Raw genomic sequence first — 23629 nt, 5'->3', positions numbered from 1 at the left:
CTGGGTGACCTTGGGCAAGTCACTTACCTTCAGTTCCCTCATCTGCAAAATGGGGATGAAGACTGTGTGAGACAGGGACTGTCCGTACCAATTTGCTTGCACCCTCCCCAGCACTTAGCACAGTGCCTGGCACATAGTAATCACTTAATAAATACCGCAATTTTTATCATTACAATAGTCATTCATTCAGTCGTATTTATTGAGCACTTACTGTGTGCAAAGCACCGTACTAAGCAATATTTTTTCCCAGGGCTTAGTTCAGAGCTTCTGGTCACAGTCAGCTCTTAAGAAATACTATAACTCTTCCTCCCCAATGCCAATCTCTCTTCTTCAAGTATTTCCACTTCTCCCCTCTCCCCCACCTTCCAGCAACAACCCTCTTCCCAATCCAGTCCGCAGCTCTCTTCCCTTCCTGCCTCCTCTCCCCTCTCCTTATTTCAGCTGTTCCTTCATCTCTCCCCTTAAGCCCTACTTTCCTCTCACAGCGAGCTACTCCTTCCCCCCTCCCCACTCCTGCTCCAAGATCCAAGTAGAAGGGGATCCAGGGTCCCCCATCCACAATTAGAAACTAGCAAATGAATGAGGGAAGACCAGAACAGGAAGTCAGGAGGCAGTGGTGTGAATCTGTGTTTGGAGCTGAGAGATGGGGAGGCAGCATATCCATGTTATTGGGGTGGGGGGCAGGTGTTGGCCCCCCAAGCCTGCAGGAACAAAGCAAGGAAGGAGTGGTGGGGGCTGGGACGGTGTATTTATATATTTACACAACAGCATTTTATTCAGACAAGGAAGTGGGCAAGAGCAGGAGCACAACACAGAGACACAGAGACGGAGCAGGGACCCCAGGGGAATGGGGGAAGGAGGACTGGGATCCCCGGATTTGGGGGGAAACCCGGACTCTGAGTCGTTCACCCCGGATTGGGTACTCGCCAAGGGGTGGTGGGGTATGGGTCTGGAGACCGCTGGTGAAGGCTTAGGGGGGGAAATGGATTGGAGTGGTTTAAAACCACCAGAAGGGAGGGAGGATATGGTAAAGTGCTAGGAAGTGGGAGGCCTTGAAACCACCATGGAGAAAGTGCAGGCGGAAGGGCGAGGGACGTTGAAACCGCCAGGAGGTGGGTGGCCATTTTAGATGTGGGGTGATGGGGACTGGGAACGGCCATTTTGAAAGTGTGAGTTAAAGACCATGCCAGAGAAGGGGTGAGGGGTGGCGGGCTCTTGGGCCCATAAAGGAAATGGCCATTGTGATTGGGTGTGTTGCCCAAAGGACGAATGGAGATCGCTGGGCTCAGATCCCTCAGAGCTGAGGGTGGGTGCCAGAAACATCCTCAGAGATAAATGCAAGGGGGTGAGTAGCTGTCCCTGGGGCACCATAGGCAGGGTAGGGGGCACCTGAGGGCCCCAGGAAAGAGAGCTGGCTGGTTTGGGCTCCAAACCGACCTCGAGACCAGGCCGAGGCGGGCAGGTGCGGGAGGCTAGAGGTATCGGTCTAGGGCCTGCTGGGCCAGGGCACCCGCCACTGGCTCCCCTGCGGGGAGGAGGGTCATTCCTCGCGTGTCTCCTAGAAACGCTGGTGGATGTCAGTTCCAGGGGAGCAGAGCGGCTGTGGGGATGCGGGGGCAGGGCCTCACCCTCCGTTTGTGCCCAGAGGGGGAGAGTTGGGACTCCCCCAGGAGGGAGGGGATGCTAAGTCTCGGGGGGCTAGAGACTCGGAGGACTGGGGGGAGTATCCATCAGGGATCAGAGGGAGGCCTGAAACCACCTGGGTTTTGAGGAAAATTATAGCCTTGAGCTCCCTCTTTATCCCAATCTCTGGGAGAGTTGGCATGAAGGGGGCTCAGAGTCCCAGGGCCTTCTGGGGTGTGTTATCTTGGAGAGTGGGCAAGTGCGGGGAAGCTACCTAAACTGCCTTGGCACCTGCTCTGGACCCTCATGGCTGCATTTGTAGCTGGCCTAGAAGGGGCCTGGGGTGACATCTCTCAATACCCCAATAGTAATTCTACCAGGGCTGGACCCAGGACCAATTCAAGAAGGACTTTGGCGGGCCTTGAAACCCCGGCAGGGGCTAGAGGGAGCCCTGGAATTGCCAGTCTGGAACAGAGAGGCTCATAGAGAGGATTGGGAAGAACTTGAAACTGCTGGTCAGGGGGAAAAGAGAGACCCTGACATGACTGATGAGGAGACTTGAAAGTGCTGGTCAGGAGTGTGGGGCGAATCCCCTCCTCAGGACAATTAATAAAAGACTTTCCAGTTAGAGAGGGGACTTGCCCGAGGGAGAATAAAACCCCCGAGCGGAGGGACTTGAGACTTTAGGGGTGGGGGTAGTCAGAGACAGAGGACCTTGAGAAATTGCTGGTTGGGGAGGGGTCCAAACACTTCCAAAACCCGAGCAGGAAGATTTGAAACTGCCAGCTAGGAATTGAGAGGGGCCCTGAAACACCCAAGGGAGGTCTTGTAGCAACCATTCAGAGTGGGAGGGAAGACTCCACAAACATCTGAGGAAACTTGGAATGGATTGGCCTGGTGTGGTAGGGAGGGCCTGAAACCATCGATCGGATCGAGTGCTTTGGAGAGGATCTCGTCCTGCCAAAAGAAGGGCTGGGAGTGCGGAAACAGAGGGAGCCCGGGCCCACCCTAAAGGTTCCCTCTGTTGTCTGTGACACAACTAGTTGGAAAAGGGGAATGGGGGGGGCTGGAAACACCTGAGATCAGCTGAGGGAGGATGGGGGGGGCGCTTGAAACCGTGGTTTGAACCCGATTGCAGCCTGAGAAGGGCTGGGGGTGTCTGGACACCTCCTTTTCGATCAGACGCTCCGTCTCTCACACGCACAGAGGACATCACTAGCCCCGCTCCTGGGATGGGGGGAGAGAGGGGGCTGCCTCAGAAGTCCCGGCCAGGGGCGAGAGGCCGGGAGGGCGCGGGGTCGTCGAAGGAGACCCAGTTGCTGGGGGCCCGAGTGGTGGAGCGGGTCGCCCCGTAGCCGTGAGGGGCCGGGGGCCGGGCCGGGGGACCCGTGGGGGCCGGGGGCACCCCATCTTCCTCGTCCTCGTCCTCGTCTTCCTCGCTGGCCCCCAGCTGGTCCTGGTGGATGAAGCCACACTTCTCCTCGCTCTGCTCCTCGGGCTCGGCCCATGGCTGCTTCTCTCCCGAGGCGAAGATCCCGTAGAAGAGAACTCCGCCGTAGTGCACCAGGGAGGCGATGAGGAATACGTATTGCCATTCTTCCCGCGTCTGCGGGGCCCAGAGAAGGGGAGACGTGAGGGAAAGGGGGTCCGGGGGAAGAGAGTGAGGAGAGAGAAGGAGGCAGAAGGGAGAGAAATCAATCTAGCTCAGTCTGCGGCCTTCTCCTCCCCTTCGCGTTCCCTTTTTATGGTATCTGTTAAGCCCTTATTATGTGTCCAACACTGCCCTAAACGCTTGGGTAGGTACAAGTGAATTAGGTTGGACACAGTTCCTGTCCCACCCGGGGCTCACAAGTAAGAGAGAGAACAGCAGTGCCAACATTTTATTTGTTCCAACGATTTTGACACCCGTCTACATATTTTGTCTTGTCTGTCTCCCCCTTCTAGACTGAGAGCCCGTTGTTGGGTAGGGACCGTCTCTATCTGTTGCCGACTTGTACTTCCCAAGCGCTTAGTACAGTGCTCTGCACACAGTAACTGGCCAAAGGTCATCTATCGGAATGAGAAGCAACATGGCATAGTGGATAGGGGATGGGAGCTCTAATCCCAGCTCTGCCACTTGTCTGCTGTGTGACCTTGGACAAGTCACTTCGCTTCCCTGTGCCTCAGTTACCTCACCTGTAAAGTGGGGATTGAGGCTGTGAGCCCCATGTGGGATAGGGAATGTGTCCAACCACATTTGCTTGTATCCGGTGCTTTGTACAGTGCCTGGCACATAGTAAGTGCTTAACAAATACTATTATTATTATTATTATTGTTATTAGAAGCCAGGTCCTTTGACTCCCAGTCCTGTGTTCTTTCCACTAGACCACGTGGCTTCCCACTGCTAGAGCTTGCGTGTCTGCTGTGCTTTCCCAAGCATGTAGTATGGCGAGTTGCAGTCACCAAGCACTCAACAGATGCCACTGCCCGATTTCCGTACCAGCCCTCAAAGATCCTGCCCTCTGGGCCTCCCCGGCTGCTAGGGAGGGTCTCTCTCGGACAAAGAGGCCTTGATTCGGACCCCTCAGAGAACCCTACCTCCGGTAAGTACCTTGTGCTTGGTCATGGCGCCCACGATGATGGGACAGACCATGCCGGACAGCGTGCCCACGCCGTTGGAGATGCCCATGAGGATGCTGGCATAGCGAGGGGCGATGTCCAAGTGGTTAACGTTGAAGCCTGAGGGCAAAGCCTGTCAGAGGCCCGCAGAGACACGACGGCGGGGGTAGTCCCTTGGGTTGGCCCTCCCCTCTCCGTGCCCCCACCCCGCCAGGCCCCCGCACCGGAGATGGCGAAGCCACTGAAGCCGACGGCCAGAACCAGGAAGGAGATGGCCACGCCTTTGGAGTGGGAGTAGCCAACGACCAGCAGTAGGGTAGCCTCCATTCCGAACCCTGGGAGGGGAGGAGGGGAGATCCGTCAGCCTCGTTGTGAGCAGGGGACGTGACTACCTACTCTGTTAGAGTGTCCTCTCCCAAGCGCTTAAGTATAGTGCTCCGCACGCAATAAGTGCTCAATAAATGGCATTGATGATGATGGCAGCGTGGCAAGGTGGGAGAATTGCAGGCCTGGGAGTGGGAGCCCCGGGGGTTCTAGTCCCAGCTCCGCCACCTGTCTACGGTGTGGCCTTGGGCTAATCACTTAACCTCCCCATACCATCTGTAAAATGGGGATAATGCCTGAGCCCTACCACGCAAGGGTGTTGTGAGGAGCAAATTGCTTGGCAATAAAAGTACCAGAGCTCCCTCTAGACGGTAAGTTCTTTTTTTTTTTTTATAACGGTACTTGTTTAGCGCTTTCTATGTGCCAAGCAATATTCCAAGCACTGGAGTAGATATAAGATCCTCACATGAGCCTCACAGTCTTACTCTCCATTTTACAGATGAGGTAACTGAGGCATAGAGAAGTGAAGTGACTGGTCCGAGGTCACACAGCAGACAACTGGAGGAGCCGGAATTAGAACCCAGGTCCTTCTGTGTTGTGGGCAGAGAATGTGTCTGCTAACTCTGTCCTCTCCCAAGCACATAATACAGTGCTCCGCACATAGTGAGTGCTTAATAAATTCGACTGATGATGATGGTGAGGCCTTCCCTGACTAAGCCCCTCTTTCCTCTTCTTCCATGCCCTTCTGCGTCACCCTGACTTGTTCCCTTTTTTCATCCCCACTCCCAGCCCCACAGCACTTACGTACATATCCGTCGTTTATTAATTTATGTTAATATCTGTCTCCTCCTCTCTAAACTGCAAGCTCGTTGTGGGCAGGGAATGCATCTGTTTATTGTTGTACTCTCCCAAGTGCTTAGTACAGTGCTGTGCTCTGCGCTCAATAAATACAACAGAATGAATGAGTGAATGAATGGTAAGGTGTGCTCCGCACACAGTAAGTGCTCAATAAATATGATTGAATAAGAATAAGAGTAATAATGATGGTATTTGTTAAGCACTTACTAGGTGCCAAGCACTGTTCTAAATGCTGGGGTAGATATAAGGTAATCGGGTTGTTCCACGTGGGGCTCCCAGTCTTAATCCCCATTTTCCAGATGAGGTAATTGAGGCACTGAGAAGTGAAGTGACTTGCCCAAAGCCACACCGCTGACAAGTGGCGGAGCCGGGATTAGAACCCAGGACCTCTGACTCCCAAGCCCGGGCTCTTTCCATGGAACCACGCTGCTTCCCTGAATGGTGATGGGGGCAGGCCACCCCCCGCCCGGCTCTCACCGCCGCAGTTCATCATCTTGCGCACGTTGGTGGTGGACATGATGCGGCGCGTGCGGAGGAAGTCGGCGATCTGGCCCCCGATGGGCACGATGATGGTCATGACCAGGTGGGGGAGGGCCGAGACCAGCCCCACCTGTGGGGGGGGGGGGCACGGACAGGTGAGGTCCTAGGGCCACGCCCACTCTACCTCAGGCCAGCCCACTCCATCCCAGGTCACGCCCACCCATCCCGGGTCATGCCCACTCCATCCCAGGTCATGCTCACCCATCCCAGGTCATGCTCACCCATCCCAGGTCATGTTCACCCATCCCAGGTCATGCCCACTCCATCCCAGAGCACGCCCACTCCATCCCAGGCCAGGCCCACCACATCCCAGGTTACGCCCACTCCATCCCAGGTCACACCCACTCCATCCCAGGTCACGCCCACTCCATCCCAGTCATGCCCACTCCATCCCAGGTCACGGCCACTCCATCCCAGTCATGCCCACGCCATCCCAGGTCACAGCCCCTCCATCCCAGGCCAGGCTCACTCCATCCCAGGTCATGGCCACTCCATCCCAGGTCATGGCCACTCCATCCAGTCATGCTCACTCCAACCCAGGTCATGCCCACTCCATCCCAGGTCACAGCCCCTCCATCCCAGGCCAGGCCCACTCCATCCCAGGTAACAGAAACTCCATCCTAGGCCAAGCCCACTCCGTACCAGTTCACACCCATTCCATCCCAGGTCATTCCCACTCCATCCCAGGCCAGGCCCACTCCACCCCAGGCCAGGCCCACTCCATCCCAGGTCAGGCCCACTCCATCCCAGGTCAGGCCCACTCCATCCCAGGCCTCCACCCTGACTTGACCCCGCCCCTTTTCTTGTCTCCCCTCGGGGGGTCAGTGGGGGGGAGCACCCTGGGCATCCCCGGTGGCCGGGGAGAAGGCGGCCTGACCTTGCTGATCTCAAAACCGAACACCTCCTCGAAGTAGGCGGGCTGGGAGATGAGGAGCAGGTAGAAAGTCCAGCTGCGGCAGAAGTTGGCCACGATGATGGCGTAGACGGGCATGGACGTGAAGAACTTGCGCCACGGAGTGCTGAACTTCTGCGGGGGCGGGGGGCGGGAGCTGGGGGAGGGGGCCCAAGCCGGTCTCCCCCGCAATCCACCCTCAACGCTCCCCTCCCCCACCTCCTCCAGCCCCCTGCTCCCTTTAGCCCCAGGGGGCCCAGCCATCAATCCCCCGGCCGCCCCCTGACCGAGACGGGGTTCACGAGGTTGGCGCTCTCGCCGATGGCCTCCTCGATGTAGCGCCTCTCCTCCTCCGAGATACTGGGGTGCAGAGCGGGGCTCTCGTAGGAGACCAGGAGCCAGAACAGGTACCAGAAGATCCCGAAACTGCCTGAGAGCCCGGACCCGGGAGCAAGTGAGGACCCAGGCGCTCCAGCCCGTCCTCACCTTCTGACCCCATCCCCCTAGAAGATTCAAGCCCCCAGCCCCTGGTCCCAACCCGCCCATGCACCTCAGGGACCCAGGTGCCCAGTTCCCAGCCCCATCCCACCCTCACCTTCTGACCCCCTTCCCCTCAAAGCCCCCAGCCCGCCCCTGCCCCTCAGGGACCCAGGTGCCCAGTTTCCAGCCCCAACCCACCCTCACCTTCTGACCCCCTTCCTCTTAAAGCCCCCAGACCCTCGTCCCAGCCTGCCCCTGCCCCTCAGGGACCCAGGTACCCAGTTCCCAGCCCCAACCCACCCTCACCTTCTGACCCCCTTTCCCTCAAAGCCCCCAGACCCTGGTCCCCCCCCACCCCTGCCCCTCAGGGACCCAGGTACCCAGTTCCCAGCCCCAACCCACCCTCACCTTCTGACCCCCTTCCCCTCAAAGCCCCCAGACCCTGGTCCCACCCCACCCCTGCCCCTCAGGGACCCAGGTGCCCAGTTTCCAGCCCCAACCCACCCTCACCTTCTGACCCCCTTCCCCTCAAAGCCCCCAGACCCTGGTCCCAGCCCGCCCCTGCCCCTCAGTGACCTAGGTACCCAGTTTCCAGCCCCAACTCACCCTCACCTTCTGACCCCCTTCCCCTCAAAGCCCCCAGCCCCTGGTCCCAGCCCACCCTTATCCCTCAGGGACCCAGGTGCCCAGTTCCCAGCCCCAACCCACCCTCACCTTCTGACCTCCTTCCCCTCAAAGCCCCCAGCCTCTAGTCCCAGCCCGCCCCTGCCCCTCGGGACCCAAATGCCCAGCGCCCAGGTAGTCACTGACCGTAGACGTAGAAGACAGAGCTCCACCCTGAGTATTGGACGAGGACTCCGGCGAGAGGCATTGCCACCACGGCCCCCGCGTAGGAGCCTGTGGAGAAGGACCCCCAGAGGGTTCACCCGGGAATGGCTTCCCCCCGACTTTCCCTTCACTGTAGACAACACCACCTGTCTCAGAAACCTTCCATCATCCTGTATTCATCTATCTCATTCAAGCAACATATTCAATCTGTCACCAAATTCTGCAGATTCTACCTCTACAATATCTCCTTTCCTGTCCCCACAAACTGCTACAACGCTGGTCCAAGCTTTTATCCTATTTCGTCTCTACGCTGACTTCCCTGTTTCCTGTCTCTCCCTACTCCAGTCCATACTTTGCCTACGGGATCATTTTTCTTAAAAAAAAAAGTTCAATCCACATCTTCCCACTCCTCTAGAACCTCCTGTGGTTGCTCTTCCACCTCGGCGTCCAACAGAATCGCCTCGCCATCGACCTTAAATCATTCAATCTGCTCTCCCCCTTCTACTCAGCCTCATTCATTTCCTATTACGACCCAGCATATATAATTAATCCATCAGTTGTATTTATGGAATGCTTATTGTATGCAGAGAACTGTACTAAGTGCTTAGGAAAGTAATGATACTGATGGCATTTGTTAAGTGCTTACTACAAGTAGAAAACAATTGAGTTTGTAGTCAGGATCCCTGGCTTCAAGTGAGCTGGAGGTAGATATAAGGTAATCAGGGTGTCCCACTTGGGGCTCACAGTTCTTAATCCCCATTTTACAGATGAGGGAACTGAGGTGCAGAGAAGTTAAGTGACTTGCCCAAAGTCACACAGCTGATAAGTGGCCAAGCAGGGGTTGACTCCCAAGCCCGGGCTCTTCCCACTAAGCCACGCTACTTTTCTATATCCTCATATCCTAATATCATTATATTCTCCCACTTACCCTACCTGTGATTTGCTTTAATGTCTGGTTTCCCCACTAAACTGAAAGCTCCTTATAATAATGGCATTTATTAAGCGCTTACTATGTGCAAAGCGCTGTTCTTGAGGGCAGGGACTGAATTTACCGACTCTATTGTATTGTACTCTCCCACGCGCTTAGCACAGTGCTCTGCACATAGTAAGTTTTCAATAATTATCAGTGATTGAGCACCCTAGCCCTAGCCTCAGTTGCTTCCCATCGAGCATCAGACATCCTTTTCCTTACTACAGTGATAATAACAATAAAATTATTGCCTTGTGCCAAGCACTGTGCTAAGTGCTAGGATGGATACGATACAATCAGGCCAGACACAGTCCTTGTCCCACGTGGGGCTTGCAGTCTAAGGGTGAGGGAGCACAGGTGTTGAATCCCCATTTTACAGATGAGGGAACCGAGGCACAGAGGAGCTAAGTAACTTGTTCAAGGTCACACAGCAGGTTCCCAGGCCCAGACTCTTCCCACCAGACAGGGCTGCCTCCCCAGACCACCACCTGGCCCAGTCCCCACGCCCTTCCTTAGTAGCCCTGGTGCCCGTTGCCCCCATAATAATAATGATGGGATTTGTTAAGCGCTTATTATGTGGAAAACACTGTTCTAAGCGCTGGGGGGGATACGAGGTGATCACGTTGTCCCACGTGGGGCTCACAATCTTAATCCCCATTTTGCAGATGAGGTAACTGAGGCCCAGAGAAGTGAAGTGACTTGCCCAAAGTCACCCAGCAGACAAGTGGCGGAGCCGGGATTAGAACCCGTGACCTCTGACTCCCAAGCCCGTGCTCTTTCCACTGAGTCACGCTGCTTAATAATAATAATGATGGTATTTGTTAAGGGCTTACTATGGGCTGGGGGAGGTACAGGGTAATCAGGTGGTCCCACGTGGGGCTCATAGTCTTCGTCCCCATTTTGCAGATGAGGGAACTGAGGCCCAGAGAAGTGAAGTGACTTGCCCAAAGTCACCCAGCAGACAAGTGGCGGAGCCGGGATTAGAACCCGTGACCTCTGACTCCTAAACCCGGGCTCTTTCCACCAAATCACGCCCCATCCCCACCCCCGCAGCCCCTCACCGCAGAAGGCTGTGGTGGCCAGACGACTCCGCTCCAGTGGGGGGGGCCCACTTGCTCCAGATCCCGTGGCACGCTGGGTAGGTGACCCCCTGAGGAAGGAGGAAGGGGTAGGGGGGCATTCAGCACCAGGGTGGGGGCCTGGGCACAGGGGAGGGGGCGTGGGCCAAAGGGTGGGATGGTGGGCAAAGGGGCAGGGCCAGACCTCCACCAGGCCCTGCAAAATGCGGACGAAGATGACGCAGCCGTAGTGGACGCGTGCAGCGGAGGGAATGAGCATGTTCAGCGTGGACGTGGCCACAATGGCGAAGCCGAACACCCTGTGGGCACACAGGGAAAAGCCATCAGTCGTGGTAGACGGAGGTGGAGGGCCCAGCCCAACCCCGGCCTCCTCCCCCAGATCCAGCCTCCTCCCCTCATTCCTGGGCCCTGGTTCCCCCCAATCCCCGCACCTGTTGGCAGCGAATTTCTGGCAAATGAACCCGCCGGGGATCTGGGTGACGATGTAGCCCCAGAAAAAGGAGCCGTGGATGAGGCCTACCGTCTCGGGGTCCCAACCGAACTGGGCTTTCTGGGGAGACAGGGGAGAGAGGGGCGTGCCAGAGGGCCGGCCCCCGCCAGACCACAACCCAGAGGTCTCCTTCGTGTCTGGGCTGGCTGGGGACCCCGCAGGCTTGTCCCCTCCTCGCCCCTCAGCCCCCACGGGGCTCCCAAATCCCAGTTGAAGAGTCTTGTCTTGTGCAGATGCCCCCACGGGACGCCCGGAACCGACCCGCAGCTCGTGTCTGGCCTTTGGGTTCCTCATAATAATAATGGTAATAATAATAATAATAATAATCAAGTGGTTAGTACAGTGCTTTGCACACGGTAAGCACTCAGTGAATGAATAATACTTGTTTTGATGCCTGTCTCCCCCCTTCTAGGCTGTGAGCCCGTTGTTGGGTAGGGATTGTCTCTATTTGTTGCTGAATTGTACTTTCCAAGCGCTTAGTACAGTGCTCGGCACACAGTTAGCCCTCCATAAATACAATTGAATGAATGAATGAGTAATATTGTTAATAATAAATAGTCGTCGCATTTAAGCGCTTACTGTGTGCCCAGCACTGTATTAAGCGCCAGGGATAGATGCAAGATCATTTGGTGAGATAGTCCCTGCCCCACACGGAGCCCAGAGTCTAGAGGGGAGATAATAATAATGATAATAATAATAATTATTATTATTATAGTATGTGTTAAGCACTTACTGTGCGTCCGGCACTGTACTAAGCGCTGAGTTGGATGCAAGCAAATCGGGTTGGACACGGGCCCTGTCCCACGTGGGGCTCACAGTCTCAATCCCTATTTTTAAGATGAGGGAACCGAGGCCAAGAGAAGTGAAGTGACTTGCCCACGGTCACACAGCAGACATGTGGCGGAGCCCTGATTAGAACTCAGGTCCTTCTGACTCCCAGGCCCGGGCCGATAGAACAAGTAACTCATAAGCGTTTAGTACAGTGCTCTGCACTCAGTAAGCGCTCATTAAATACAATTGAATGAATGAATCCTCAGATGACAGTGGAGGAAGGGGAGGCCCAGAGTAATAATAATAATAACGATGGCATTTGTTAAGTGCTTACTATGTGCCAAGCACTGTTCTAAGCGCTGGCGTGGGGGGGAATACAAGGTGATCAGGTTGTCCCACGTGGGGCTCGCAGTCTTAATCCCCATTTTGCAGATGAGGGAACTGAGGCTCAGAGAATAATAATAATAATAATAATAATAATAATAATAATAATGGTATTCGTTAAGCACTTACTATGTGTGAAGCACTGTTCTAAGCGCTGGGGGGGATACAAGGTGATCAGGTTGTCCCATATGGGGCTCACAGTCTTCATCCCCATCTTACAGATGAGGTAACTGAGGCTCAGAGAAGTGAAGTGACTTGCCCAAGGTCACACAGCAGACACGTGGCAGAGCTGGGATCAGAACCCCTGCCCTCTGCCTCCCAAGCCCGGGCTCTTTCCACTGAGCCACGCTGCTTCTCAGAGAAGTGAAGTGACATTTTGCAGATGAGGGAACTGAGGCTCAGAGAATAATAATAATAACAACAACAATAATAATAATGGTATTTGTTAAGCACTTACTATGTGTGAAGCACTGTTCTAAGTGCTGGGGGATACAAGGTGATCAGGTTGTCTCACATGGGGCTCCCAGTCTTCAGCCCCATCTTACAGATGAGGTAACTGGGGCTCGGAGAATCAATCAATCGTATTTATTGAGCGCTCACTGTGTGCAGAGCACTGGACTAAGCGCTTGGGAAGTACAAGTTGGCAACATCTAGAGACAGTCCCTACCCAAGGGAAGTGAAGTGACTCGCTCAAGGTCACACAAGCAGACACGTGGCGGAGCCGGGATCGGAACCCCTGCCCTCTGCCTCCCAAGCCCGGGCTCTTTCCGCTGAGCCAGGCTGCTTCTCAGAGAAGTGAAGTGACATTTTGCAGATGAGGGAACTGAGGCTCAGAGAATAATAATAATAATAACAACAATAATAATAATAATAATAATGATAATGGTATTTGTTAAGCACTTACTATGTGTGAAGCACTGTTCTAAGTGCTGGGGGGATACAAGGTGATCAGGTTGTCTCACATGGGGCTCCCAGTCTTCAGCCCCATCTTACAGATGAGGTAACTGGGGCTCAGAGATTCACTGTACTGAGCGCTTGGGAAGTACAAGTTGGCAACATCTAGAGACAGTCCCTACCCAAGGGAAGTGAAGTGACTCGCTCAAGGTCACACAGCAGACACGTGGCGGAGCCGGGATCGGAACCCCTGGCCTCTGCCCCCCAAGCCCGGGCTGTTTCTCAGAGAAGTGAAGTGACTGGCCCAGGGGGACTGGGCGGGGGGGACGACGGAGAAGGGCTCCCGCACCTGGATGAGGACTTTGTCTCCCTGTCGCACGGTGCTGTTGTTGACCATGCTCACGATGGCCACGCCCAGGTTGCAGCGGATGCCGAAGCTGATGCAGAAGCCCAGGCCGCTCATGATGGCGATGATGTAGCGGCGCGGCAGGCCGAAGCACGTGCAGTCCAGCACGGGCCTCCGCCGCTCCGACACGGCCACCGGCCGGCCCTCCTCCGTCAGCTCCAGCCTCTCCGAGCCCTCCTGCCGCTTCTCCAGGAGCCTGGCGTCCAGAGTGGGCTCAGACGGGGGCTGCAAAGAGGGGACCCCCCTCCTCTCCCCGTAGCCCGCCCCCCAACCCCGACATCTGCCCCTCCCCACGTCTCCCGCCCCCTCAGACAAGCAGCGTGGCTCAGTGGAAAGAGCCCGGGCTTTGGAGTTGGAGGTCGTGAGCCCACTGTTGGGTAGGGACCGTCCCTATATGTTGCCATCTTGTACTTCCCAAGCGCTTAGTACAGTGCTCTGCACACAGTAAGCGCTCAATAAATACGGTTGATGATGATGATGATGATGATGATGATGATGATGATGAGCCCGGCTCTGCCAACTGTCAGCTGGATGACTTTGGTCACTTCGCTTCTGCGGGCCTCAGGTTTTTTTTTATGGCATTTATTAAGCGCTTACTATGCGCAAAGCACTGTTCTAAGCGCTGGGGAGGTTACAAGGTGATCAGGTTGTCCCACGGGGGGCGCACAGTCTCCATCCCCATTTTACAGAGGAGGGAACTGAGGCCCAGAGAAGTCAAGTGACTCGCCCAAAGTCACACAGCTGACAATTGGCGGAACCGGGATTTGAACCCATGACCTCTGACTCCAAAGCCCGGCCCCTTTCCACTGAGCCACGCTGCTTCTCTAGCCTCAGTTCACTCATCTGTCAAATGGGGATGAAGACGGTGAGCCCCACGTAGGACAACCTGACTCCTCTGTATCCCCCCGCCAGCACTTAGAACAGTGCTTAACAAATGCCACCATTATTATTATTCTTTGTGCCTCAGTTACCTCATCTGTCAAATGGGGATTAAGACTGTGAGCCCCACGTGGGACAACCTGGTCACCTTGTACCCCCCCCCCCCCAGCCCTTAGGACAGTGCTTTGCACATAGTAAGCGCTTAACAAATACCATCATCATTATTATTATTATTATCGCCATTCCCTTGAGGCCCGGACCCCGGAGTCTCCGAGGGGAGCTGGGGGAAGGGCCCCTCTAGACTGTAAGCCCGTTGTGGGCAGGGATTGTCTCCCTTTATCTCTGAATTGTAATAATAATAATAATAAAATGGAATTTCTTAAGCGCTTACTATGTGTCAAGCACCTTTCTAAGCGCTGGGGGAGATACAAGGTAATCAGGTTGCCCCACGTGGGGCTCACAATCTTCATCCCCATTTTACATATGAGGTAACTGAGGCACGGAGAATAATAATAATAATAATAATAATGGCATTCGTTAAGCGCTTACTATGTGCCAAGCACTGTTCTAAGCGCTGAGGTAGATACAAGGTAATCAGGTTGCCCCACGTAGGGCTCACAATCTTAATCCCCATTTGACAGATGAGGTAACTGAGGCACGGTGAATAATAATAATAATAATGGCATTTTTTAAGCGCTTACTCTGTGCCAAGCACCATTCTAAGCGCTGAGGTAGATACACGGTCATCAGGTTGCCCCACGTGGGGCTCACAGTCTTCATCCCCATTTTACAGATGAGGTAACTGAGGCACAGAGAAGTGAAGTGACTTGCCCAAAGTCACACAGCTGATAAACGGCAGAGGCGGGATTAGGACACACGACCTCTGACTCCCAAATCCGGGCTCTTTCCACTAAGCCACGCTGCTTCTAAATTCCGAGCGCTTAGTCCAGTGCTCTGCACACAGTAAGCTCTCAATAAATACGACTGACTGAATGAATGAGGGGCAGGGCACCAGGGAAAACAGAGGCTGAGGGGGGCGGGGAGTGCTGGAGGCTGGGACGCCGGGGACTCCGAAGGGAGCAGAGGCTGCTGGGCTGGGCTGGGCTGAGGAATTGGGGTGGGGGGCGTGTTCAGACATCCACTCTTGGGTGGGGAAGGGTTATTTTTAACAGCAGCGTCTGACTAGCATCTGTTCCTGCGACACCTTCCTCTTTGCATCTCGTTAGCACCTTGAGCAGTTTCAAATAGAGCGTGTCAGCCTGGGGGGCTGGGGAAAGGGGGGACCCGGGAGTCTTGGCCTCAGTCTCCCCGGGTGGGCCCCCGCTCCGCTTCCCATGCCAAAGACGTAGGGCGTCTAGCGGAGCTGGGGCCAGGCAGCGCCCGGCAAAGGTCGGGGCACGAAGGCCCTCACTCCCCCGGCCCAGGGCGGAGGAGGGACCCGGGAGCTCAAAAGAGGGAGAGGCCCAGAGGGGAGAAACGTCGGGAGCGCGATCCCCCGGACTGAGGGGGCCGAGATGGACAGAGTCCGAGAGAGATTCCGACAGATAGAGGGAGGGAGAGATGGACAGACAGACAGACGGTCGGAAGGACGGAGGGACAGAGCCGGAGAGGGAGGCAGGGAGGGAGGGAGGAAGGCAAGAAGGCAGGCAGGAAGGAAGGAAGGGAGGGAGGGAGGGAGGGAGGAAGGAAGGAAGGAAGGAAGGAAGGAAGGAAGGAAGGAAGGAAGGAAGGAAGGGAAAGGAGGAGGGATGGAAGGAGGGAAGGGAGGAAGGAAAGAGGGGAGGAGGGGAGGAGGGGAGGAAGGAGGGAGGGAGGAAGGAAGGAAGGAAGGAAGGAAGGAAGGAAGGAAGGAAGGGAAAGGAGGAGGGATGGAAGGAGGGAAAGGAGGAAGGAGAGAGGGGAGGAGGGAAGGAAGGAGGGAGGGGGAGGAGGGAAGGAAGGAAGGAGGGAGGGGGAGGAGAGAAGGAAGGAAGGAGGGAGGGGGAGGAGGGAAGGAAGGAAGGAGGGGGAGGAGGGAAGGAAGGAGGGAGGGAGAGAAGGAGGGAAGGAAGGAGGGAGGGAAGGAGAGAAGGAGGAAAGAAAGAAAGAAAAAGAAAGAAAGAAAGAAAGAAAGAAAGAAAGAAAGGAAGGAAGGAAGGAAGGAAGGAAGGAAGGAAGGAAGGAAGGAAGGAAGGAAGGAAGAGAAAGAGGAAGGAAAGAAGGAGGGAAGAAAGAGAAAGAAAGAAGGAAGGAAAGAAGGAAGAAAGGAAGGGAGGGAGGGAGAAAGGAAGGAAGGAAAGAAGGAAGGAAGGAAAGAAGGAAGGAAGGAAGGAAAGAAGGAAGGATGGATGCAGGAGACGCCGGCCCTGCGCCAGGCTTGGAGCGTTGGGGAACAGATGGAAAGAAAGACGGAGCCGGGGGAGGAGGGGGCGAGAACAGCCAGGCCTGGTGGGGGGGGGGGGAGAGGAGGGGGGCGTGAGGCAGCACAGTGAAGAAACGTGAGGGGATGGGGGAGCCGTCGAGGGAGAGAACATGGGAAGGGCGGGGGGACCAAACGTGTCCATTTCCACTCGCCCACTTTTGGTCACGGTGCATGGGGGAAATTGGTGGCTAAAGGGGGTGTTTTATTTCTCACGTCTAGCTCACATACACATGCACAACAGCCCTTCAGAGGATTGCGGAGAGGGCCGGGGAAGAAGAGCCCTCCACTCCTCTGAAGTCTCCTCTGTCCCACCCTTTCCGGAAGTCCCTCCTCGAGTCTTCCCCAAGTTCCTCACACTTCAGGATCCACTTGGCTCTCCAGGAAGCAGGGTGAGCACTAATTCCTCCTTGTCCAGGTCTAATGACAATAATAATAATGTTTTATAGTGCACTATATATAATATAGCAATAATTATGGCTTTGTTAAGCGCTTATGATGTGGGAAACACTGTTCCAAGCGCTGGGGTAGACACAAGTTTGTCAGGTCAGACACAGTGCCTTTCCCACTAGGGGGCTTCCACTCTAAGTAGGATGGAGAACAAGTATTGGGTTTCCATTTTACAGTTGAGGAAACTGAGGTAAGGAAAGTTAAGTGACTTGCCCAAGGTCACACAGCAAGCGAGTGGCAGAGGCGGGATTAGAACGCAGGTCTTCTGATTTCCAGGGCCGGGCTCTTTCCACTAGGCCACGCTGCTTTTCTAATCCAGCCAAGCATTGGCCCCACTAAACCCAGCTTCTCACCTTCCCTCAACACTGCGAGGCCGCAGTTCTGATCTCTTCTCATTACTCTGAGTCCTGACGTCCCGATTCCAATGACTAAGAGCAAATACGGTCTTCTGATGCCAGAGCCCGTCCTGAGAACGAACCTGTCATCTGCAGCCTGGCTCAGTGGAAAGAGCACGGGCTTGGGAGTCAGAAGTCGTGGGTTCTAATTCCGGCTCCGCCACGTCAGCTGTGTGACTTTGGGGGAAGTCACTTAACTTCTTTGTGCCTCAGTTACCTCATCTGTAAATTGGGCATTAAGACTGTGAAACCCACCTGGGACAACCTGATTACCCCCAGTACTGAGAACAGTGCTTGGCACATAGTTTGTTAAGCGCTTAACAAATACCATTGTTATTATTATTATTATCATTATCTGCCGAAGAGTGGAGTCTCACGTTCAATCTCGGAGTCTTAGAGCGAGCTAATCATTTCTCCTAATATAGGGATGCGATAGATCAATATCCGGGATCAGAGTCGGATATCTCTAAATGTCCTCGCCTGTTATCAGTTTCTCATCTTGGAGTCAAATGTCGAATTTCCGAGCTCCGGCCTGCCACCAGTACTAATCTATGGAGTTTAATCGCACACTCCCACCCCTCTCTGGGTGTCTATTGATTTGCCCCCTGCCGCCCCCAACTCCCAGCCTGCTCCCCGGGGTCCACCCTGGTTTCCCGCTCCCTGGAAGCTTGGGGGGCCCGGACCAGTCGGAAATGATTACTGGGATGGGGAGGTAGAGTGGACATGGCTCCCAAAGCTTCGGTCCCTGCCCTGCCCTGCCCTTCAGAAACCTGGTCTATTCAGTCGGCTTTCCCTTCCCGCAACGCCCGCCCCCGCCACTCCCGCATCGCCAGGACGTTGAGCTGAGGGGAGGCTGAGAAGGCCTGGGGGTGGACTGAGGGAGGGCCGGGAAAGGGGGGAGAGGGGCCTGAGAGCAAGCTGAGGACCAGCTGAGGGCGGCCCGAGGACAGGTTGGATGAGGGCCAGGGTGGGCTGAGGGAGGACAGAGGGAGGGCTGAGGGCGGGCAGAGGGAGGACTGAGGATGGACAGAGGGTGGGCTGAGGAAGGGCTGAGGGAGGGCCGGGCCGGGCTGAGGGCGGGGAGAAGGAGGGCAGAGGGAGGTCTGAGGACGGGCTGAGGGTGGACTGAGGGATGGGCTGGAGGAGGGCAAGAGGAAAGGCAAAGGATGGGCAGAGAGCGGGCTGAGGGTGGGCTGTTAACGGGTTGAGGGTGGCGGGGTTGGGTTGGGTTGGGCTGGGCCGTGCCATATGGCCAGGGATGTGCCTGGGGGCCGCCAGGGAAGAGGTCAAGACAGAGGGACGGAGACAGAGAGAGGCAGAGGCCGAGTTAGCCCCACCTCGACCTCCAAATGGCCGGAGCCCTCTACTCTAGGCCCCACCACCCCGACTCCTGCAGCCAAGGCCCGGCTCAGCCCCGGTGACTCTCCCTCCCCTAGGCATCCGGCTCCGAGGGGATTTCTCTCCCCGCCACCAAGGAATCCTGAGGGGAACTTGGTGGGGGAATCGGGTCCGAGGGGACGAAAGGTTCCCTCCATCCCCTTCTGGTCCCGGTGAATTCAAGGGTCAGTCCAATGGGGGCACTAGGGTCTGTCCAGCTGGCTCTCCTCTGCTCTCCCCCCGTCATCTGCTGTCCGGGGATAGCAGGTCCAGGTGGGGAGTTGGAGAAGGGGGAAGCGCTTCGGTTTTTAACCTGGAGTTCGGGGCTCTGGGCTTCCTCGGGGGCCGGAAGGAGCCCCCCGCCCTCTCCCCAAGCCCCTGAAGGAGGCCGAGGAGACAATGAAATAGCCGGGGGCTTTAGGGTCCAGTTAGAGAGCGGTGAAGAGACAAAGGAGAGGTAGAGACAAAGGCCAAGAGAAATGGACAGGGAAGGAGATCGCCCGATAATAATAATAATGATATTATTATTACTGTGGCATTAGCTAAGCACTTACCATGTGCCAGGCACTGTACTAAGCGCTGGGATGGATCCAAGCAAATCGGGCTGGGCACAGTCCCTGTCCCACATGGAGCCCACAGCCTCAATCCCCATTTTACAGATGAGGTCCCTGAGGCCCAGAGAAGTGAAGTGACTGGCCCAAGGTCACACAGCAGACAAGCGGCAGAGCCGGGATTAGAAATCATGACCCCCAGGCCCGGGCTCTTTCCACTAGGCCACGCTACCTGATCTCTGGCCACTCCCCATCCTGCCCGTTCCCCCCCTCTCCTGCTGGAATAGATGGGGTGGGGGGATTCTGACCAGACCCCAGTCCCAAACCCCTCCCTTTCCCCAGGCATGTCCCTTCCCAGCCTGGGAGGGTCGGGGGAGGCGTCCCCAAAACGGGGTCTCTCTGGCTCACTCGTTCTCTCGCTCTCGCTCGGTGCTCTCTCCCGAGTTCACGCCTGGAGGTATATATATACCGATATATATCGGGCGTCGCGCGAACCGAGGTGTAGAGAGCTGGGAAGAGGTGGCGGCGGAGGCGGCGGGGGCGGGGGGCTTGGACTCCCTGGGAGCCGATCTGACCTGCCTTTCCAAGGCCTGCCTTTCCTTCCCTTCCCGAGGCCCAAGCCCCGACCCTGCCGGAAAGAACTAGAGCTTCAAGAAGGGATCCCCAACCTCCCCGCCCCGCGTGGGACGGGGGCGCAGACACCCCATCAGACATTCCTCCCATACTCTGCCCCGCTTCCCTCCCGCTGCAGAGCCTGGGGGGAAGGGGGAGGAGCTGAAGGTTGGCCGGTTCCCCTTGTCTGTTGTATTGTCCTTTTACCAAGCGCTTAGTACAGTGCTCTGCGCACTGTAAGAGCTCAATAAATACCATTGATTGAGTGATTGATTGAGAGGTGCCCCAACCCGGTTTGATTGCTGGGAAGGGGGAGCAGGAGCTTGGGGGGAAAGGGTCCTAGATGGGAGAGGGATGCTGAGGTGATTTGCCCGCACTGAGAGAGGCCTGGTGGCGGGGCGGGGGGGGGGGGCGGTCTCCTAACTAGGAGAGGGTCCCCAGCTCCGCCCTCCTCCCCCAGCTGCAGCGAGCTGGACCCCGATTATACCTCAAGAGCAGGGATTCCTTTTTTTCCCATGGTATTTGTTAAGCGCTTACTATGTACCAGGCTCTGAACTAAGGGCTGGGGTAGATACAAGTTCATTCGTTCATTCAATCGTATTTATTGAGCGCTTACTGTGTGCGGAGCACTGTACTAAGCTCTTGGGAAGTACAAGTCGGTACCATATAGAGACGGTCCCTCTGACGGTTAATCAGATTGGATACAGTCCCTGTCCCACTTGAGAAGCAGCGTGGCTCAGTGGAAAGAGCAAGGGCTTGGGAGCCAGAGGTCATGGGTTCTAATCCCGGCTCTGCCACATGTCTGCTGTGTGACCTTGGGCAAGTCACTTAACTTCTCTGAGCCTCAGTTCCCTCTTCTGTCAAATGGGGATGAAGAGTGTGAGCCCCACGTGGGACAACTTTTAGACTGTAAGCCCACTGTTGGGTAGGGACTGTCTGTATGTGTTGCCAACTTGTACTTCCCAAGCGCTTAGTACAGTGCTCTGCACACAGTAAGCGCTCAATAAATACGATTGATGATGATGATGATGATGACAACCTGATCACCATGTATCTCCCCTAGCGCTTAGAACAGTGCTTCGCACATAGTAAGCGCTTAACAAATGCCATTATTATTACTGGAGCTCATAGCCTTAATCCCCACTTCACAGATGAGGTCACCTAGGCCCAGAGAAGCAAAGTGATTTGCCCAAGGTCACACAGCAGACGAGTGGCAGGACTAGAAGGCAGTTATGTCAAGGGGCAGCCCGAGGGACCCTCCTCACCCCCACTCCCTCCCTCCCCTACTCCCCACCCCGTCTTCCAGATGGATAGGGAATCTCCAGGAGGCCTGCGAGAGGGCATTGCGGGGGCAAACTCGGGAGAAAGGATTTTCCAAGTGCCCAGAGGACCATCAACCCACTCCCGGAGGGCTAGGCAGAGGGAAGGCTAGAATGACCCTGGCCACGCTACCTGAGGGGTCACTTGCCCTCGGACTCTATCTCCCCACCCCTGGGCCCGGCCCAACCCTCGCGTGGGATATTTATAGTCGGTCTCTGCAGTTTTGAGTAATACCTCTGATACGGAGCCAGACCACAGAGGGGAGTGAGGAGGGGAGCGGGCAGAAGAGGCGGCTATGACCTAGAGTCTCCTAGGGCTCGCCAGGGTCAATTCAGTCATTCCACTGTCCCTGCATAGGCAGAGACCCTGCCCACCTTGAGTCTACCCCCACTCCTTCCTACTGCAGGGATTGCTTCTAGAAGTCCCTTCTGCCCGCTGCCGGCTCGTCAGCCCCTCTCGACCCCTTTCTGTTCTCTCTCCCCTGGACTGAACTCCCTCCTGTGACTTCCCTCTGGGAAAGGGGAAAGTGCAGGGGGCTGGAAAGAGAATCCTTCCCAGGAAAAGACACACACACACACACACACACACACACACGTGGAGAGAGAGAGAGAGAGAAAGAGAGAGAGAGAGAGAGAGAGAGAGAGACAGAGGGAGATGGGGTAGAAACAGAGACTCTGAAACTGAAAATCGGAGAGACCGACATCTTTGAGGGAGATCTCACAAGGACCTTCCTTCCGCTGCCCCCTTCCTCACCCCCACCTCGAGGACTTGAAGGTGAAGGTCTGGCAGGGAAGACCCCTGGAGAGAGAGCCCTGCTGCCCTCCTGCCTCCCTACGAGGAATAAGGAGACCCTGCAGCGGGAAGGAGTTGGGATGGACACGGGGCGACTTCTTCGAGGAGAATGAGGCGGGAGGTGACATGGGGTTATGTCAGGAAGAACTCCAGGGTTCAGGCCCCAGGGGCTCCCCTCCCCCAGTCCTGGCTCAAACCACGCCAGGACACGGTCCTCTCTCCTGCCTCCATCCACTCCCCACCCACTGCCAATCGGCTTTGGCCCTGGATTAGGCCTGGGCAGGGAGAAGGGGGGGAGAGGCGGGGTTGAGAGACTGGGGGAAGGGGGCTGCTGGGTCCTGCCTTTCCCCCCTCACCTCCTCTCCAGACTAGAGAATGCGAGGCGGGGGGCGGGAGGGGGTGGATGCGAAGGGAAAAGAGGCAGAGATGGAGCCAGACTGACAGAGACCAGAGAAGCTGACAGAGGGGGCAAAAAGGCAGAGGGAAGATGAAGGAACCACAGAGTGTGGGGCGAGAAGACTGAGGCAGAAGCAGGAGGCAGAGAGGGCCCCCGGGCCCAGCTCAGGGACACCGGGAATCCATCCCTCTCGCTCTGTCCACAGTCTTTTAGACTGTGAGTCCACTATCGGGTAGGGACTGTCTCTATATGTTGCCAACTTGCACTTCCCAAGCGCTTAGTACAGTGCTCTGCACACAGTAAGCGCTCAATAAATACAATTGATGATAATGATGTCCATCCGGGACACTCTCTCCCTGTCTCTGTGACTCTGTGTCTTTCTCCAGAAGCCCCCTGGTCCTGGCCCTGCCTGTCTCCTCTCCTGTTCCCCCACCCTCCCCGGGATTCCCGTCGGATCCTAACCGTCCGGGATGCGATTGGAGCATTGGAATATTCCTATTCGGTCGACGTCCCAAGGCTGGGGAGGGTCTGGGCTGGGCTCGGGGGGACGGGACGGGGACGACACACAAATTCTGGGGGAAAGGACTCACCGGTGCAGGTGGCCCAAGGTCTTCCCGGCCAGTTTCTGGAATTCCTCCTTCCGGAACTCCATGGCGGTGGGATGTTGGCCGGCCTTCCTGCTATTCCGGGGGGCGATCAGCCCCAGAGGCGATGGTCACACCAGCGCCCCACCCTTCTGTCTCTCTCTCTCTCTCTCTCTCTCTCTCTCTCTCTCTCTCTCTCTCTGTCTTTCCCAGAACGTGGGGGGGGCGGGCGTCAGCACATCCCAGGTTTGGGGGGAGGGTCTTCGGGGATGGAAGGGAACGCCACTTTGGAATGCCGTCTGGAATTCCAGGGGCGCTGCTCAGATCCGATGACTGCAGAGGGTCCTCTCTCTGCTGCTGCCTTCCCACCCCCCCCTCCGCCCCCCACCCACCCAAAGTTGGGACTGTCACTCCTGGAAAGTCCGGCCTTGGGATTCCGGAGAATTGCGGACTGAAGGTGGGGGAGGGAGGTGAGTGGGGTCCTGGAAGAGGGAACTGGAGGTTTCAGGTTTAAGGGGAGGTGGGGGGGTCCTGAGAGGTAAAAGGTGGAGGGGAAAAGGGGTGGATGGAGGGGGCGGGAGAGGCGGTGGCTGGGATAGGAGCTACTGTAGGGGAGGCTGCGGCCCCGCCCCTAACCGGTGGGTTATATATAGTGCTAGGGGGGAGGGGGGAAGGAAGGGAGGGAAGGGGGGAACAGGGAGGGGCTGGGGACTGTGCCCTCCTGGGTTCCACACCAG

General features: G+C 56.2%; 1 protein-coding gene across 1 annotated transcript; it reads right to left on the bottom strand.

Annotated features, from left to right (window-relative positions):
* Window positions 1–603: 603 nt before the first annotated feature.
* Window positions 604–23218, bottom strand: SLC17A7 (solute carrier family 17 member 7). Its single transcript, XM_038752881.1, is given in 13 exon segments — window positions 604–3229; window positions 4214–4341; window positions 4446–4556; window positions 5881–6013; window positions 6821–6970; window positions 7123–7265; window positions 8126–8212; window positions 10175–10217; window positions 10219–10263; window positions 10377–10491; window positions 10624–10742; window positions 13081–13333; window positions 22899–23218. Coding segments are annotated over 13 exon segments (1740 nt in total). The 5' UTR covers window positions 22961–23218; the 3' UTR covers window positions 604–2878.
* Between the last annotated feature and the right edge of the window lie 411 nt (window positions 23219–23629).

The sequence above is a fragment of the Tachyglossus aculeatus genome, chromosome 10, assembly GCF_015852505.1.
Source record: "Tachyglossus aculeatus isolate mTacAcu1 chromosome 10, mTacAcu1.pri, whole genome shotgun sequence".
Taxonomy (NCBI): Eukaryota; Metazoa; Chordata; class Mammalia; order Monotremata; family Tachyglossidae; genus Tachyglossus; species Tachyglossus aculeatus.
The sequence above is the reverse complement of the archived record's forward strand: the minus strand, read 5'-3'. Positions and strand labels throughout refer to the sequence as shown.